At 41.5% G+C, this 19,434-nt stretch overlaps 1 protein-coding gene across 1 annotated transcript in view; it reads left to right on the top strand.

The window, feature by feature from the left end:
* Positions 1-7,501: 7,501 nt before the first annotated feature.
* LVRN (laeverin) overlaps positions 7,502-19,434 on the top strand; it is a gene marked incomplete at its 5' end in the record, with an annotated part of 77,369 nt that continues 65,436 nt past the window's right edge. Inside the window, one exon of the mRNA XM_081232047.1 lies at positions 7,502-8,196. Coding sequence (XP_081088173.1) covers positions 7,502-8,196 — 695 coding nt within the window. The remainder of the gene's footprint in view (positions 8,197-19,434) is intronic.

A 19,434-nucleotide genomic window follows, 5' to 3' on the forward strand; every position in this document is an offset into this window, starting at 1 on the left:
AAAGTAATTACTTATAAGAAGGGATTTTCTTTTGCCATTTTGCTATTTGTTTTCTATATGCCTTAATTTTTTTTCATTTCCCCCATTACTGCCTTCTTTTGTGTTTAATTGAGTTTTTTAAGTTAATTAATTTATTCATTTATTTATTTATTTATTTTTGGCTGTTTGGGTCTTTGTTGCTGCATGAGGGCTTCCTCTAGTTGCAGTGAGTGGGGGCTACTCTTTGTTGAGGTAGGCAGGCTTCTCCTTGCAGTGGCTTCCCTTGTTACGGAGCACAGGCTCTAGGTGCACAGGCTTCATTAGTTGTGACACACAGGCTCTAGAGCACAGGCTCAGTAGTTGTGGAGCATGGGCTTAGTTGCTCTGTGGCATGTAGGATCTTTCTGGACCAGGGCTCAAACCCGTGTCCCCTGCATTGGCAGGCAGATTCTTAACCACTGTGTCACCAGGGAAGCCTTTTAAATTGATTTTTGTATGAAACATTTTATTCCTTTCTCATGTATTTATGTATATGTTATAGATATTATCTTTGTGGTTTCCATAGGGATTACACTTAACATTCGAAAGTTATAGCAATCCAATTTGAATTCATACCCACTTAACTTCAATAACATATGAAGACTCTGTTCCTATACAGCTTGATTCTCCTCCCCCCACATTTCTATTATTGATGTCACGTCTTTATACATTGTGTGTTCAATAATGTAAATTAAGTTTTTTATGTATTTATTTTTTGAATCACATAGTAAATAAAAAGTGGAGTTACAAACCAAAATTACAATAATACCTGCTTTTGTAATTACCCATGTATTTACTTTTACCAGAGATCTTTATTTCTTCAAATGACCTTGAGTTACTGCCTGGTGTCCTTTCATCTTAACCTGGGCTCCTGTTAGCATTTCTTACAGGGCAGATGTAATGGTAACATACTCCTTCAGCTTTTGTTTATCTGGGAATGTCTTATTTCTTCCTCACTTTTGATGGACAGTTTTGCTTGATATAGAATTATAGGCTGACAGTTTTTTTTCTTTCAATACTTTGAATATGTCAACCTACTGCTTTCTAGTCTCCAAGCTTTCTGATGAGAAGTCAGCTGATAGTCCTATTGGAAATCTCTTGGATGTGACAAATCACTTTCTTCTCTTGCAGGATTCTCTCTTTGTCCTTGGCTGTTGTCAGTTTGATTATAATATGCCTTGGTGTGGATTTCTCTGAGTTTATCCTGGAATCTGTTGAGCTTGTTAGATTTGTAGATTTATATCTTGCAAAAGATTGGGGGAGTTTTTGTACATTATCTCTTCAAATAATCTCTATGCCCCTTTCCCTCTCTTCTCTTTTTGAGACTCTCACAATAAGTATGTTGGTCTTCTTTTTTTTCTTTTTTTTTTAAACATCTTTATTGGAGTATAATTGCTTTACAATGGCATGTTAGTTTCTGTTTTATAACAAAGTAAATCAGCTATACATATACATATATCCCCAAATCTCTTCCCTCCCACCCTCCCTATCCCACCCCTTTAGGTGGTCACAAAGCACCAAGCTGATCTCCCTGTGCTATGTGGCTGCTTCCCACTAGCTATCGATTTCACATTTAGTAGTGTACACATGTCCATGCGACTCTCACTTCATCCCAGCTTACCCTTCCCCCTCCCCATGTCCTCAAGTCCATTCTCTAGTAGGTCTGCATCTTTATTCCTGTCCTGCCCCTAGGTTCTTCATAAGCTTTTTTTTTTTTAGATTCCATATATATGGAATCTAAATACCATTTATATATGGAATATATATGGAATTCCATGTATATGGAATAAAATACCGTTAGCATACGGTATTTGTTTTTTCTCTTTCTGACTTACTTCGCTCTGTATGACAGACTCTAGGTCCATCCACCTCACTACAAATAACTCAATTTTGTTTCTTGTTATGTCTGAGTAATATTCCATTGTATATATGTGCCACATCTTCTTTATCCATTCATCTGTTGATGGACACTTAGGTTGCTTCCATGTCATGGCTATTGTAAATAGAGCTGCAATGAACATTGTGGTACATGACTCATTTTGAATTATGGTCTTCTCAGGGTATATGCCCAATAGTGGAATTGCTGGGTCATATGGTAGTTCTATTTTTAGTTTTTTAAGGAACCTCCATACTGTTCTCCATAGTGGCTGTATCAATTTACATTCCCATATATTGGTCTTCTTGATGGTATCCCACAGGGCTCTTAGGCCCTGTTCATTTTTCTTCTTCTTCTTTTTTGTTATTCAGACTGGATAATCTCATTTGACCTATCTTCAATTTCATTGATTCTTTCTTCTTCTTGGTTAAAAACTGCTCTTGAGCTCCTCCAGTGAAGTTTTTATCTTAGATATTGTACTGTCAACTTCAAAATTTCTATTTGGTGCTTTTTTTAGAATTTCTATCTCTTTATTGATATTCTCTATTTGATGACATATCATCCCCATACTTTCCTTTAGGTCTTCAGACATGCTTTCCTTTGGTTCTTTTAACATATTTAAAATAGCTAATTTTAAGTCTTTGTCTCATAAGGCCAAAGTTTAAAAGTCCTTAGGAACATTTTCTAAGGACTGTTTTTCCTGCTGTGTATGGGCATACTTTCTTGTTTCTTTTCATTTCTCATAATTTTCTTTCATTAGAAACATTTAAAATAATGTGACAACTCTGAAAAAAAATATTTTCTTGCTTCTTCAGGGTTTGTTGTTGTTGTCATTTGTTTGCTTAAAGACTTTTCTGGGGCTTCCCTGGTGGCGCAGTGGTTGAGAGTCCACCTGCCGATGCAGGGGACACAGGTTCGTGCCCCTGTCTGGGAAGATCCCACGTGCCACGGAGCGGCTAGGCCCGTGAGCCATGGCCGATGAGCCTGCGTGTCCGGAGCCTGTGCTCCACAACGGGAGAGGCCACAACAGTGAGAGGCCCACATACCGCAAAAAAAAAAAAAAAAAGACTTTTCTGAACTAATTCAGTAAGGTCTGTATTCTTTGCTATAGTAGCCACTGATGTCTATGTTCAGTTAGCTTATTGGTCAGCTAATGGTTAGACAGAGGTTTCCTTAAATACCTAGAATCAGTAAGTTTCCCAGTTTTTGCCAAGGGGTTCTCTGTGTGTGATGAGGCACCCCTTCAACACATCCAGGCAGTTGACGATTCTGCCATAGTCTTCACATCTGCCTTGAGCAGTGCCTCAAGATTAGCTAGATGTGAGAGTTTCGGGCCTTCTCAGTTCTTTTCTGAGCATGTGTACAGCCTTAGTCGTGTGCATAGCTGTATACATGAATGTGGCCTTCTAGATTTTTGGAATATGTCAGAGCTTTTTAAAGCCCCCTATAGATATCTAATTCCTGAATTTTTCCTTTTAAACTTTCTGTTGAGCTTAATGTTTGCCTCAATTGTTTGCCCACTCCAGGCAGTTGCAATGTTAAACAATTGCCTATGATTGTTTTCAACCAGTACCCCTGGGGAAAGACTGTTTGCACTGAGTCAACTCTGAATCTGGTCAATAAAGACAGCCATGAGAGTAGCATCTTCCAGGGAATCACCAGATAGTTCAAATAATGACAGTTCTCTCAGAATGAGGCTTTAAAGGAATTTAACACTTTTATGCTTCATTTAGTGCCTGCCAGACTGCTGGTTTTCACCACAGTACCAGGCTGTTGATTTTTAAGTCTACTGCAGAACTGAGGAGAGGAAAATGAGAATAAAGCAAGTTAAAATGCCATAAAGCTCACTGATTTTTTACAGAGATTTGGCTATTTTTCTTAAACAAACACTCTATTAATTGCTGCAAGATTTTGGTTACTTTCTTGAGTTCTGAAATAGTTAATTCCGACAATGTTTCCAGTGTTCACATTGGTTTCATTGAGGAGAAGATTTTCAGTGATCCTGGCTCTGCCTTCCTTCTGGATATCTGGTTTTTGACTCTTGATCAATTTATGATGTGCTGATTAAGGTCTGAAATTTCCCCTGGAGACCCCTAGGGTTAGTTTCTTTACTGATGGTTTACAACTGGATTTATGTGTCTGACTAACCTGGCTTGATTATTTAAAGAGCCTCCCTAAGAGTTTCTCCTTTGAGCTTTCTGTAAACAAGATTCCTTTCACAGACCTTGGTGGTTCAAGCTGGTGACATAGCATGGCTCACTCATGCAAATAAGGGCCCTTGGGGAGCTCGCACTTGGGATGTCTCTCTGACTTCCAATGCTTGCCTGTATTCTCTTTCTCTTGCTGCACCGTACTATTTTCCTTTAAATAAAAGCTTAAATGAAAATACTCTGTGAAAGCTGGTGAATCCTTTCAAATAACCAAACTGGGGAAATCTTTGCAATGGTATGTACATAAACAATATAATAGCATGCAGCTGCAGAAAAGAATGTGAAAGATATCTGTGGACTGATATGGAAAGACATCCAGGATATATTGTTAAATGAAAATGCAAGGGGCAGAATTGCATATTTAGTATACTATTTTTTTAAGTAGGAAAGAGATACATTATATACACAAAGGTATATAATTGTATTTGCTTGATTTGCATAAGGAAATACTGAAAGAATACAAAAAACTATGAAAATTATTAACTTTGGAAGTAGTGGAAGCAAGATATAATTTTTCATATTGTTTCAGTTTTTGAAACTTATGAATATGTTACCCATTCAAAAAAATTAAAATTTCAAAGTAAATGAAGAAAAAAGGAAAATAAAAATTAGGTCATGTGGCCCAAGGGCGATAATAAAGTGTTACAGAGGTTTATAATAAATACCAAGAAAATAAAAGATGGAAAAATAATAGACATGCCAAAGAATAAGCATAAATAACAAAAGTAAATAGCGACACAAGATACCAAGGAGAAGTTTCCCTTGGGTAGCATATAAAAGGCTTGGATTATTGTTTAGCTTAGGATTTCTGAAAGGCAGCACTGATGACATTTTGGGTGGGGTACTTCTTTGTTGGAGGAGGCTGTCCTGTGCATTGTAGGACATCTAGCAATACCCTGGCCTCCACTCACTAGGTACCAGTAGCACCACCCCTGCAACATTGTGACAACAAAATATGTCTCTAAACATTGCCAAATATCCAGAGAAGGGGGCACCAAAAGTGATTCTCCCCCGTTGAGCATCACTGCTTTAGCTGATCTGAAGAGTGAGTAGATTTTCTGAGCAGCTCATTAAAACTTTTTTTTCTTTTTAATTTTCTAGAGACGTTTTCCCGGCAACTGATCTGTGTCCCAGAACTACTCTTTCACTGAGATGTCAAATATTTCATATAAGAGTATTTTCTAGCTCTTTAAAAATTATTAACATAAGCATGACTCAACCAGTATGTTATTCTGCAACTTCTTTTGAGTGACATTAATGATCTATCAGAAATATTTTCCCTTTAATAAGTTATTTAAATCGTTCAACCATTTGATGTGGTTTTATTACTTTGAAACTTTTTGTGTGGTAGCCAATCTCTATTTCTTTAATGATATTGGAGAAATGGAATTAAATAATCAGATCCACGTATACACTTTTCAGTAGAGTTTTTAATTTAAAATTGAGGGGAGGGACACCTCTAGTAGTTTTGTTACCGAGTCCTTTTCTTTTCCTTCCTTTTCTTTCCATTTCCTTTCTTCTCTTTCCTTTGTTTTTTAACCTTTCCTTGGAAGTCTGGAATCCATCAAAATCCTTCAAGAAATTGTCCAGGGAGTGGTAAGGCCAATAATTAATTAGCTCCATATCTGTGGCAATCCCCATCTGGCAATGACCTACACCCAGAGGGCCCTGCTAGCTCAGTAGCTCACAATTCTGACAGTCTGACTGGTGGTAGGTCTCCCTCAGCTCTACCCAGAATCTTCTGAGAGTGATGCATGTGGTCATAATTGTTTTAAAATATGATTGTTCCATTTCTGAAGAAAGCAAACCAAACCTGTAATCAAAAGACTGGTCCACAGATTACAGCACAACCATCTGCATGAGCCTGATGTTAAGTCTCCTTTCTCCTCCCTGTCTTGTTCCAGAAGTCTTTTTGTTAATGTGATTAATTTCAGTTCGAAGAACTGGGAAGATCACATTTCCCAGGAGAATCACTTTCGTTTACCCTGTCTCTGACCTCAGGTGGAAGGCTTTCCTCATTGGAATGGAGATAACAGTTCCAAGCAGAAAAGCGAAGACCATTTTATGGCTGCGACGGAAAAATTCTCTTCATTCTGAAAAAAACTGAAAAAACTGAGTCTAAAGACAGGATACCCTCAAATAAATCATCGGCCAGCAGCAGGATCTTTAATCACCTCTCCTCCCTCTTCCCCAGCACCTCCTGAGTATTTGCAACGCCATTCTCAATTCACGCGAGTGCATGCTTGCAGACTGGGAACTCGGCTCACAGGACGCGGAACTCTCCCAGAAGTATCCGATAAATAGCAAACAGATGCCGAGGATGCCAAAGACCTCGCCGACTAGGGCACCGCCTGGGAGATGAATTCCAGCCGGCGGTTTCCTAGTGGAAAAGGCTGGCCACCGGACTGTATTATTCTCTATGCTTGAAACCAGTAGGTTTCGAAAGCAGGGCGTCCTCTTTCCCCGGGCAGGGGTGCGGAGAGCCAGACACTGCCCCGGGACTGGAAACCCCATCCCCGGCAGTTGCGGATCTAACAGACGGCTTCCCGCCGTGCCACTTCCCAAGGTAAAGTGGCCCTCCACTCTCCTTCATCTAGAGACGCAGACGCCACGCTCTCCGGTTTTTTATCGTCCCGTCTTCCAGCTCCACTTCTCAAGCTCAGAAAAGGCTCCGGGACACCCCTGACCCTGTTGCCAGCCTCGCACTTATTGCCTGGGCCGCGTGAGGCCCGAGCTTATGCAGGAGGCGAATTTAGGGCCAAAAATTTGGCTCCGGAAGTTAGTTAAGACAGCGCGGCTGTCCCTAGCAGGTTCATTTCAAAGCATGTGCCCCAAAGTCCCGGTTCGTAAGCCCTCACCCCAGCCCCTAGCGCACGAATCCCTAGGTAGTGGCCGGCAAGTGTGCAGCCCGCAGTTCATCACTACAGTCAAGGAGTTGAGGGTGCTCTGTACCTGTCTCTTTTCCGACAACACCCGAAACCGCACCGGGTCACGCCCAACAAATCCCGTGAATCGAAATACCCCCCGGTCGGAGGTGCCCAAATTCGAGTTTGGTCCGACCGTCCCCTCCCTGCGCCTACTCTGGAAGCTCCTCTGCGAGGTCTTTCCCTTCAGACCCAAAGGGGCGCGCGCTCAGTTGCGCCAGGTCCGCCTCTTCCCCAGGCCCTGGCAGGGGCGGGGGTGGGTAGGCAGGGACCTGGATCTGATTAGCTGGGAGGGGAAGCCGAGGTCCCAACAGCTCTCTCCTGTCTCCCAGGCTCCTCGAGGAGGAGGGAGGGACGGTACAAGAGAGGAGGGGCGGGGGTCCCATCACTGAGCACCCAGGCCGGGGGTCTGAGCCGCCGCCGCCGCCGCCGCCGCCGGGATCTCACCTCACCCCCAGCCCCGGGCTGCGGCCATGGGACCCCCTTCCAGCCCCGGCTTCTACGTGAGCCGCGTGGTAGCCCTGCTGTTGGCCGGGCTGGCTGCCTTGCTCCTGCTGGCGCTGGCCGTACTCGCCGCCCTGTACGGCCACTGCGCGCGCGTCCCGCCGTCGGAGCTTCGCGACCGCGGGGGCCCGCACGCCGCGCCCTCCCCGCCAGGCAGGCAGGAGCAGGCGCGGACCCCGAAGCCCGGTCCCACTCTGGAGACGGAGGTGGCGCCCACCCCGCGCAACTGGCGACCCCCGGGGCCCTGGGACCAGCTGCGCCTGCCGCCCTGGCTCGTGCCGCTGCACTATGAGCTGGAGCTGTGGCCCCGTCTGAGGCCAGAAGAGCTCTCGGCGCCGGCGTTGCGCTTCACTGGCCGCGTGAACATCACCGTGCGCTGCCTCGCGGTCACGGCGCGGCTGCTGCTTCACAGCCTCTTCCTGGACTGTGAAAGCGCCGAGGTGCGGGGACCACTGTCCCCGGACGCCGGAGACGCCACCGTGGGCCGCGTGCCGGTGGACGAGGTGTGGTTCGCGTTGGACATGCAGTACATGGTGCTAGAGCTCGGCGAAGCCCTGCAGCCCGGGAGCCGCTATGAGCTGCAGCTCAGCTTCTCCGGCCCGGTGTACCAGGACACCAGGGAGGGACTCTTCCTCAATCTCTACACGGACCAGGGTGAGCGCAGGTAAGGGCAGGCCGGCCCTGGCCTCCTCGGCCCCCGCCCCTCATTCCCCGCGCGCAGGCTGCGGGTTCAGGTGCTTAGGTGCGCGTCTCCTGCCCTTGGCAAAGAAACCCACCCCATCCTTCGCAACGTTTTCTTCTAGAGTCAGAGGGTGAGCGCCTCCTTCCTCCCTTTCCCTCTTCCTTTGGCCAGGTTTCAGCCCCATCCCTGCCCATCCAGTTCGTTTCTATCGTTGCCCCTTTTAAGATCGCTGCTACCCCAAAAGTTTATTGTCCTCTACAGAGAACCCCTTTGTCCTCTAACCCAGAATTTACTCAGGGCAACGAGCAAACCCCTCGCTACTCAAAGTTTGGTCAAAAACTTCGAGTTGCTGGTCTGCGGTCCCAACGTAACATCTGGGAGGTTGTTAGAAATGCAGACTCTTAAGCCCCGCCCTCGACCAAGGGGATCCGAATATGTGTTTACCGGAGCTCCTCGGGTGATTCACCCGCGTTAGGGTTGGATAAGCACGGGCTAGAGCACCGTTGCTGCTCTGCGGTTCCTCCCTCTGCGCTTTTCCTGCTCTGACTCTTTTGCCTGGGCGCTCCGTAACTGCTGCTCTTGCAACAAATAGACCCACGTCGCGGCTGTTCGTTTCCATAGTTTTTTTCTTTTTGCTAAGGTTCTCCAAAACTTCAGAATCCCCTTTCATTCCTGCCCTCCCCCCCACTGCCCGGGCCCCGCGTGTCGTTTTGCGGGTGAGCAGCGGCATCCCCTCCCCTCCCCGCTCTTTGACCGGCTATGTGCCAGAGTTTCGGGATTCAAAAAAAAAAAAGTAAAAGCGGTGACAAGGGACCTCCCCTCTGAGTCTGCAGGCTCACATAGTGTACATGTGTTCTCTTTACGCTCGTTTGCGATAGTGTCTCCCACACGGAATGTTTCCAGCCCAAGAATTGCCTCTTTCCACGCTCTGGGACCACATTACTGACCCCCGGCAAGCGCCAGGGAAATGGTCTTTTTTCAAACTGCTGAGCTCCTGCTTCGCTCATGCAGTGGTGGAGCCTTTGCGGTTTACACAACTGCATGTACTTTGCCCTTTATTATTAGAGAAAATGTTCTCAGATGTTCTCTGAGGGAAAGAAACCCACTAAATTACCCCCTAAATCTTCTCCTGCACTATTTTCAAAACTTCAGGGGTTTAAAATAAGTTTAATAAACTGGCCTAAGTGAAAGCGTAATCTGTAACTTTTGTTTTTAAGGACAGTATGCTTGATTTTTCTCTCAAAAATGCATCAATATCTGAGAAACAGTTTTGAAAAGTTTCTCATGAGGATAATGTGTTATGGACTTATGGGCTCTGGAAACCTTTTGAAATAACTGTGTATTGTTAAGGTGCAGGATTTTTCAGAGGGGGAGAAAGGATGCTTTTTTGCACACCTACCTGAAAGTGTTTTCTGCTGTCAGTTAGCAAATCTTCATCTCTTCACCATCTCTTCCTTCTTCCTGTCTTAATGGGGCTGTGGCCTGGACAAACTGCCCTAGCAAACACGGGAAAGGAAAGTCCCGTTCCATTTTTCTATTGTGCTGCCAACTCTAGTAGTAACTAGAAACCATATTTTGAGAGCTTTCAAATTCAAATAAGCAGAAAATTTAATAAAGTCCTACAGATGTTCATAGACCTAGGTGGAGCTCCAGAACTGTGGCATCTTGAGAGGAGCTGTCGCCTGGAAGTTGTTCTTCTGAGTCTCTGCTTCTGAAACCAGGAAGAAGAGAAACCTGCAGCTGAGCTTGAAGCCAAGGTCACAAAGAACCTGAACAAAATGATGACTTGTGATGAGGCAGATTTTGGAAGCCCAAAATTGAGCTGTGTGACTTGAGTCTCTTCACCTCTCTGAGTTTGTTGCCTCATTCATGGAATAGACATAATAACTGTCAACCTTTAGAATGTTGTGAGAATTAAGTGGGAAAGGGGGCACCGTGACTGGCATATAATCTGTGCAGTGATGGCTACTATCATTAGCTTGGGGTAAAATTATCCTGTTATCTAAACACGGAAGCTGCCACGTTCCTGGTAGATACGATTCTAAGAAGATTTCTATATGCAGAGAAATTGCCCACTGTTTTCACATTTTTCTTGGGGTGTCTGTAATTCCAGCTGCAGTGGTTGGAAGATGTTTACTTCTGTTCTTTGATGGTCTCTAATCACAGTCCAGACAGGCTAATGTTTTTAAATAATTGTACTCAACTCTAACGAAAGAGAGAAAGAAGGTCTATCCAGAAAATACAAAGAGCATCACTATTTGACACTTCTAAGGTCTAGGTTACGATTTGCTAGCTTCAGAGGTTGCTGTGGATGCTTTCTACCTGTGCTCAGCCTTTCTCTACCTGACAGGTGACTTCACATTTCTGCCCTATAGGAGCCATCTACTGGATACCTTGGACATGTGCATCTTCCATGTGTGAAAAGTTGAGAGCAAGATCCAAACGTTAATGTCCCTTTAAGCAGTATTTTCCAAACTTCATTCGCTGGCATATGACTATTTTCAGATTTTGCCGTATTCAATATCTCTGGCCATATTATTTGCTAAAAAAAGTTACTTGATTTAAACAAAAATGTTAAGTAGATGTACTGAAAAGCAACTCTATACCATTATTATAGATGGAAAACCATTTGAAATTTATAGAAAGGAATGGCACAGACTAATACAATGAAAACAAAGCATTGTTAATAAGTTCTAGCTATCATTATTGTCTGCTGAAGGCTTTGGATCTGAAGGCTGCTCTCTCTTTCTTAAAAAAGGGAAATTAGAATTAGATGTTCAAGATAAATAACACCAAAGCAATGCTTTCTCTTGACCTAATCAGAATGATTCATAAAACTGAAAGGACTGACTTTATCATGTGTGAGTCTAATCTATGTAATAGTCTGTCTGAGGACTACCAAAAATCCTTCTCCATCTATACTTTGGAAAATCCTGCATTAGAGTAGTGGTTCACACTTTAATGTGCATCAGAAACACCAAAGGAGCTTAGTAAACATGTAGATTCCAGGGGCACACCCTCAGAAATTCCAGATAAGTACACCGATATTCATAGCAACACTATTCACAATAGCTACAAGGTAGAAGCAACCCAAATGTCCACTGATGGATGAAGGGAAGACACAAAATGTGGTCTATACATACAATGGAATATTATTCAGCCTTAAAAAGGAAGGAAATTCTGACATATGCTACTACACAGATGAATCTCGGGGACATTATATAAGGGACCTAAAGTAGTCAAATTTATAGAGACATAAAGTAGAATTGTGGTTGCTAGGGGCTGGGGGAGTGAGGAGTTTTTTTGGCTGTATTGGGTCTTTATGTGTGCGGGCTTTAGTTGCGGCGAGCAGGGGCAACTCTTTGTTGCAGTGCGTGGGCTTCTCATTGTGCTGGCTTCTCTTGTTGTGGAACATGGGCTCTAGGCGCACAGGCTTCAGTAGTTGTGGCACATGGGCTCAGTAGTTGTGGCTTGCAGGCTCTAGAGTGCAGGCTCAGTAGTTGTGGCACACGGACTTAGTTGCTCCGTGGCATGTGGGATCCTCCCGGACCAGGGATCGAACCCATATCTCCCGCATTGGCAGGTGGATTCTCAACCACTGCGCCACCAGGGAAGTCCCAAGTGGGGAGTTTTTGTTTAATGAGTACAGAGTTTTAGTTTTGCAAGATAAAAAGAGTTCTGGAGACTGGTTGTACAACAATGTGAATGTACTTAACACCACTCAACGTTACTTAAAAATGGTTAAGATGATGAATTTTATGTTTTGTGTATTGGGTTGGTCAAAATTTTTGTTCAGGTTTTTCCATAAGATGTTACGGAAAAACCCAAAGGAACTCTTTGGCCAACCCAATATTTTCCACAATTAAAAAAATTTTTAAAGCTAAAACTTTCTAGAGCAGTGAGTTTTGAGTGGGGTTTGGAAACTTACGTATTTTAACAATTGCTGCGATAAACATCTTTTCATGCTTATTTGCCATCTGTATATCACTTCAATGAAATGTCTCTTCATGTCTTTTGTCCATTTTCTAATTGAATTGTTTTTTTATTTTATATTTATTTATTTGGCTGCATTGGGTTTTCATTGCTGTGAGCAGGCTTTCTCTAGTTGCGGCGAGTGGGGGCTACTCTTCGTTGTGGTGCTCAGGCTTCTCATTGCGGTGGCTTCTCTTTGCAGAGCATGGGCTCTAGGTGTGCAGGCTTCAGTAGCTGTGGCATGTGGGCTTCAGTAGTTGTGGCTTGCGGGCTCTAGAGCGCAGGCTCAGTAGTTGTGGCACACGGGCTTTAGCTGCTCTGTGGTGTGTGGGATCTTCCCAGACCAGGGCTCGAACCTGTGTCCCCTGCATTGGCAGGCGTATTCTTAACCACTGTGCCACCAGGGAAGCCCACTGAATTGTTTTTTTACTGTTGAGTCCTGGGACTTTTTTAGTATAATCTACATCTGAGTCCATTGTGAAATATACACAAATATCATTCTGCCAGTCTGTAACTTGTCTTTTAATCTTCTTAATAAGGTTTTCAGAGAGCAAAAGTTTTAATATTAAAGAAGTCCAATTTATTGGTATTTTTTATAGAACATACCTTTGGTGTAGTGTCTAAGAATTCTTTTTTTAAAGACTTTGTTGGGTTTTTTTTTGGAGACATTTTAGGTTTACAACAAAATTTAAGGGGAAGTAGAGAGATTCCTCATATATCCCCTGCCTCCACACATGCATAGCCTCCCCCATTATCAATATCACTCACTAGAATGGCACTTTTTTTTTTTTTAACTGAGGATGAATCTGTATCGGCACATCATAATCACCCCAAATTCATAGTTTACCTTAGGGTTTACTTTTGGTGGTGTACGTTCTGTCTGTTTGGACAAATATATACTGACTTATAGCCATCATTATAATACCATACAGAGTATTTTCACTGCTCTAAAAATCCTCTGCTATCTGCCTATTCATCTTCCCACCCACCCACTCTGCCCAGCAACCACTGATCTTTTTATTGTCTGCATAGTTTTGCCTTTTCCATATGTCGTATAGTTGGAATCATACAGTATATCACCTTTTCAGTGTGGCTTCTTTCACTTAGCAATATGCATTTAAGGTTCCTCCATGTCTTTTCATGTTGCAATAGCTCATTTCTTTTTAGTGCTGAATAATATTCTATTGTCTGGATGTACCACAGTTTATTTATCTAGTCACCTACAGAAGGACATCTTGTCTGCTTCCAAGTTTTGGCAATTATGAAAAAAGCTGTTATAAACTCTGTGCACAGGTTTTTGTGTAGACATACATTTTCAACTACTTTAGGTAAATACCAAGAAACATAATTGCTGGATCATATGGTAAGCTTATGTTTAGTTTTGTAAGATACTGCCAGACTGTCTTCCAGAGTGGATATACCATTTTGTATTCCCACCGGGAGTGAATGAGTGTTCCTTTTGCTCCATATTCTTGTCAGCATTTGATGTTGTCAGTGTTCTGGATTTTGGCCTATATTCTAATAAGTATCTCATTGTTTTAATTTTCATTTCCCTGATGACATACGATGTGAAGCATCCTTTCATATGCTTTTCTGTATAATTTCTTTGGTGAGGTATCTGTTGAGGTCTTTGGCCCATTTTTTAATTGAGTTGTTTTTTTTTTTAATTTATTTTATTCAAGTCTAGTTGATTTACAATGTTGTTAATTTCTGCTGTACAGCAAAGTGATTCAGTTAACATACATAGAATGGAGTTGTTTGTTTTCTTTTTTTAAAAGATTTATTATTTATTTATTTAATTTGTTTTTGGCTGCATCGGGTCTTAGTTACAGCATGCGGGCTCTTTGTTGTGGTGCGTGGGCTTCTCTCTAGTTGTGGCATGAGGGTTTTCTCTTCTCTAGTTGTGGCACACAGGCTCCAGAGTGCATGGGCTCTGTAGTTGGTGGCACACAGGCTCTAGCTGAGGCACGCAAGCTCAGTAGTTGTGGCATGCAGGCTTAGTTGCCCCTCAGCATGTGAGATCTTAGTTCCCTGACCAGGGATCGAACCCACGTCCCCTGCATTGTCACGTGGATTCTTTACCACTGGACCACCAGGGAAGTCCGTGTTTGTTTTCTTATTGTTGAACTTTAAGAGTTCTTTGTACATTTTGGATAACAGTCCTTTATCAGATGTGTCTTTTGCAAATATATTCTGCCAGTCTATGGCTTGTCCTCTTATTCTCTTTATATTATCTTTGACAGAGCAGAATTTTTTAATTTTAGTGAAATCCAGCTTATCAATTATTTCTTTTATTGATCATGTCTTTGGTGTATTATCTTAAAATACATCACCATACCCAAGATCATTTAGGTTTTCTCCTATGTTATCTTCTAGGAGTTTTATAATTTTACATTTTACATTTAGATCTATGATCCATTATGAGTTAATTTTTTTTTTTTATAAATTTATTTGTTTAGTTAGTTAGTTATTCTTTTGGCTGTGTTGGGTCTTCATTTCTGTGCGAGGGCTTTCTCTAGTTGCGTCGAGCGGGGGCCACTCTTCATCACGGTGCGCGGGCCTCTCACTGCCGCAGCCTCTCCTGCTGCGGAGCACAGGCTCCAGACACGCAGGCTCAGTAGCCGTGGCTCACGGGCCCAGTTGCTACGCGGCATGTGGGACCTTCCCAGACCAGGGCTCGAACCCGTGTCCCCTGCATTGGCAGGCAGATTCTCAACCACTGCGCCACCAGGGAAGCCCTATGAGTTAATTTTTATGAAGGGTGTAAGGTCTGGGTCTAGATTCAGGTTTTTTGCATGTGGGTGTCCAGTAAGAGATTTTCTTTGCTCCATGATATTGCCTTTGCTTCTTTGTCAAAGATTAGTTGACTATATTTTTATGGGTCTATTTCTTGGCTCTCTATTTTGTTCCCTTGATCCGTCTATTCTTTTGCCAATACCACACTGTCTTGATTATTTTAGCTTTATAGTAAGTCTTGAAGTTAGGTAGTGTAAATCTTCCAGCTTTGTCCTTCTCCTTTGATACTGTGTTAGGTATTCTGTTTTTTTTGCCTCTCACTATAAACCTTAGAATCAGTTTGTCCAAATCCATAAACTTAACTTGCTAGGATTTTAATTGGGATTGCACTGAATCAATGGATCAAGTTGGGAAGAAGTGATACGCTGATAATATTTAGTCTTCAGATCCATGAATATGGAATAACTCTCCATTTATTTAGTTCTTTTTAAAATTTCATTCATCAGAGTTTTCTATTTTTCCTTATCTAAACCTTGTACATATTTTGTTAGATTTATACCTAAGTATTTCATTTTTAGGGACACTAATGTAAATGGTATTATGTTTTTAATTTCAAATCCATTTGTTCACTGTTGGTATATACAAAATAAATTGACTTTTGTGTATTAACCTTGTATCCTGCAAATTTGCTATAATTGCTTATTAGTTCCAGGAGGTTTTTGTCAATTCTTTTGGATTTTGTAGAAAACACAGATGATCATCTTATCTGTGAATAAGAGTGTTTTAGTTCTTCCTTCCCAATGAATATATCTTTTATTTCCTTTTCTTGACTTACTGCATCTGGAAGGACTTCCAGTACAATGTTGAAAAGGAGTGGCAAGAGGGGACATCCTTGCCTTGTCCCTGATCTTAGTGGAAAGCTTCAAATTCTCACCATTTAGTATGATGTTAGCTGTAGATTTTCTTGTAGATGGCCTTTATTAAGATTAGGCAGTGCCCCTCCATTCTTACTTTACTGAGAATTTTAATTGTAAATGGGTGCTGGATCTTGGCAAATGCTTTCTTTGCATCTATTAATGGGTGATCATGTGAGTTTTCTTATCTAGTCTGTTGATGTGATGGATAACATTAATTGATTTTTGAATGTTGAACTAGTCTTGCATACCTGGGATAAATTCCACTTGGTCGGGATATGTAATTCTTTTTATGCGTTGTTGGATTTGATTTGCTAATATTTTGTTGAGGATTTTTGTGTCTCTGTTCAGGAGAGCTATTGGCCTGTAGTTTTCTTTTCTTATAATGTTTTGTTCTGATTTTGGTGTTAGGGTAATGCTGGCCTCATAGAATGAGTTAGGAAGTATTCCCTTTGCTTCTATCCTGTGAAAGTGATTGTAGAGAATTGGTATTCCTTAAATGTTTGGTAGAATTTACCAGTGAACCCATCTGGGCCTGGTGATTTCTGTTTTGAAAGGTTATTAGTTATTGATTCAATTTCTTTAATAGATATAGGCTTTTTCAGATTGTTCCTTCTTGTGTGAGTTCTGGCAGATTGTATCTTACAAGGATTGGTCCTTTTCATTTAGAGTATCAAATTTGTGGGCATAAATTAGTTCATAGTATTCCTTATTATCTTTTGAATGTCAATGGTATCTGTAGTGATGTCCCCTCTTTCATTTCTGATATTGATATTGATATAATGGATTAATATATACCATATCTGTTACTGTTTTCTATTTTTTTGCCCTTGCTCTTTTTCCCATTTTTGTCTTCTACTCTTTTTTTGCCTTTCTTTACTATGTTGAATTTTCCAGTCCATGAACACAGAATATCTGTTCATTTATTTAAATCTTTGATCTATTTCACCAGCATTTTATCATTTTTAACATACAAATCCTATACCTGTTTTATTAGATTTATGCCTAAGTATTTAATTTTATTTGAGCAATTGTAAATTGTATTGTATTTTTAATTTTGGTTTTTATGTATCTGTTTCTACTACAAAGAAATAGTGAGTTTTGTGTGCTTATCTTGTGTCCTAGGACTTGGTGATCTCACTTGCAAGATCTAGGAGTTTTTGTTTTGTTTTTATAGATTCCTTGGGATTTTCTGTGTAGATCATCGTGTTATCTGCATACAGAGACAGTTTTATTTCTACTATTCCAATCCATATGCCATTTCTTTTCTTACCTTACTTTGCTGGCTGAAATTTCCAGCACTATGTTGACTAAGAGTGGTAAGTGTGGACATTCTTTTTCCCTAATGTTAGGGAGAAAGTTTTTAGCCTTTCACTGTTCAGTATGATTTTAGGTGGAGGTTTTTTTGTGTATGTTCCTTATCAAGTTGAGGAAGTTGCCCTCTATTCACAGTATTTCTGAGTTGCTTTTTTTTTTGTTTTAATCACAAATGGGTGTTGGATCTTGTCAAACACTGACATTACCTGTTACTGGATAGAACATAATGGAAAATGGAGGATACAATAAAATTACCAAAAGAGTGCCTGAGGAAGATCTCAGAGCAAGACCCTTGTTCTTCCCTTTATGGTTAGCATGGTCTGCAACCAGTGTGGCTTCTAATTCATAGAGTAGAAATGGCTTAGGCCAGTGGGCCCTGGATTGTGCATGTTTTCCTTGTGATCTATTTGAGGTCAAAGGGGATCTAGAATTTTGCACATGGGATAAGAACATTGACTAGGGAGCTAAAGAAGGGCCACCATGCCAGGGATCGAAGTAAATGTGTTGCAGTGAATGCTGTGGAGTGGTTGTGCAAGGTATGGTCCAGAGGGAGTTGCAGCCAGACTCAGAGGACTGGCCATGTGAGCAAGAGCCCAGATGAGTGCCATGTTATCAGTGGAAACTACTGAGCCTTGACTGTTGTGAAGGAGTGGTTTACAAGTCATGCCAATCAAGAGGATGCAGTCACATCAATATGGCAAATCCAAGAAGTCCTCTCCTGTCAAGAGGTCTCCTCCTTCTCTGCCCTTCCCCAGTCTGGCATCTGGGTGTAGGAGAAAGCTTCTTAGTTCTCATGCCCTTAGGAAATAAAAGAGCCCTGAAAGGGAATTTGGATTTTAAATGACTATCCCCCCAAACAAGACTGTGTTAAAATCAGTAACGATGAGTAACCTGTAATTGGCAAGCTTGTGTCCTTTTCCTCTACCATCAGTGAGAATATGGGTTCCAGAGTATGAAGTTATAGGACAGATTGCTTTACACATCTGAGTTCTGGTAAGTAAATTTTGACAATTAATTCTCCTCATGTAAAATAAATGTTTCCTCCAACACTAATGACTAGAGCTTATAACATTCCAATTCATCCAAGCTTTCCAAACAACTATTACTAAGGACTCCATAAACCAGTGTAATCCAAAACTATATTTTGTACCAGTTGCTTCTGACCTTTGGAAACCATTGCAGAGAATACTTATGCTAAAGGGCAGTTTCTCAGCTCATCAAGGTCTGATTAGTCACCTGATAAAAGAGGTACTAGGAAAACTGAAATAAAAAACATCTTGTGTTCTTTCCTTTCCTGATAAGTACAAGTCACTCAGATGGCCCTAGACTGTACAGAATGGCTAATAGGTTGTCTTTGGCCATTTTAAAGATGTAAGGAGGCCTTTTCTGAAATATCTTCCTGAGGGTAAAATTGGTTACAGCAATACTGAGAATATTAGGGGACCATGTTCCACTAGTACATCTTGCAAGATGAACTTGGCCTTCCTTGAGACCCTTGTTCATAATCACTAACCCCAATTAATAAATACACACCTTTGGGGTCTCTTTCATTAGGGTGATATTATACCATTACTAGCTATGAGAATTTTTAAATATGCACCTCTTCATTTACTGTGTGCAAGATTTATGTACGGTATAAGATGGATGTGAGAAGTATGGGATCTAACTCCATGAAAAACAACTTAAAAACATGACAGTAATATCACTGTTTGCAGATGACATGATACTATAGATAGAGAATCCTAAAGATGCTACCAGAAAACTACTAGAGCTAATCAATAAATTTGATAAAGTAGCAGGATACAAAATTAACGCACAGAAATCTCTTGCATTCCTATACACTAACAACGAAAAATCTGAAAGAGAAATTAAGGAAACACTCCCATTTACCATTGCAACAAAAAGAATAAAATACGTAGGAATAAACCTACCTAAGGAAACAAAAGACCTGTATGTAGAAAACTATAAGACACTGATGAAAGAAATTAAAGACCATACAAACAGATGGAGAGATATACCGTGTTCTTGGATTGGAAGAATCAACATTGTGAAAATGGCTATACTACCTAAAGCAATCTACAGATCCAAAGCAATCCCTATCAAACTAGCAATGGCATTTTTCACAGAACTAGAGCAAAAAATTTCACAATTTGTATGGAAACACCACAGACCCCAAATAGCCAAAGCAATCTTGAGAAAGAAAAATGGAGCTGAAGGAATCAGACTCCCTGACTTCAGACTATACTACAAAGCTACAGTCATCAAGACAGTATGGTAGTGG

Source organism: Mesoplodon bidens (assembly GCF_964165515.1).
Source record: "Mesoplodon bidens genome assembly, chromosome: 4".
Classification (NCBI taxonomy): Eukaryota; Metazoa; Chordata; class Mammalia; order Artiodactyla; family Ziphiidae; genus Mesoplodon; species Mesoplodon bidens.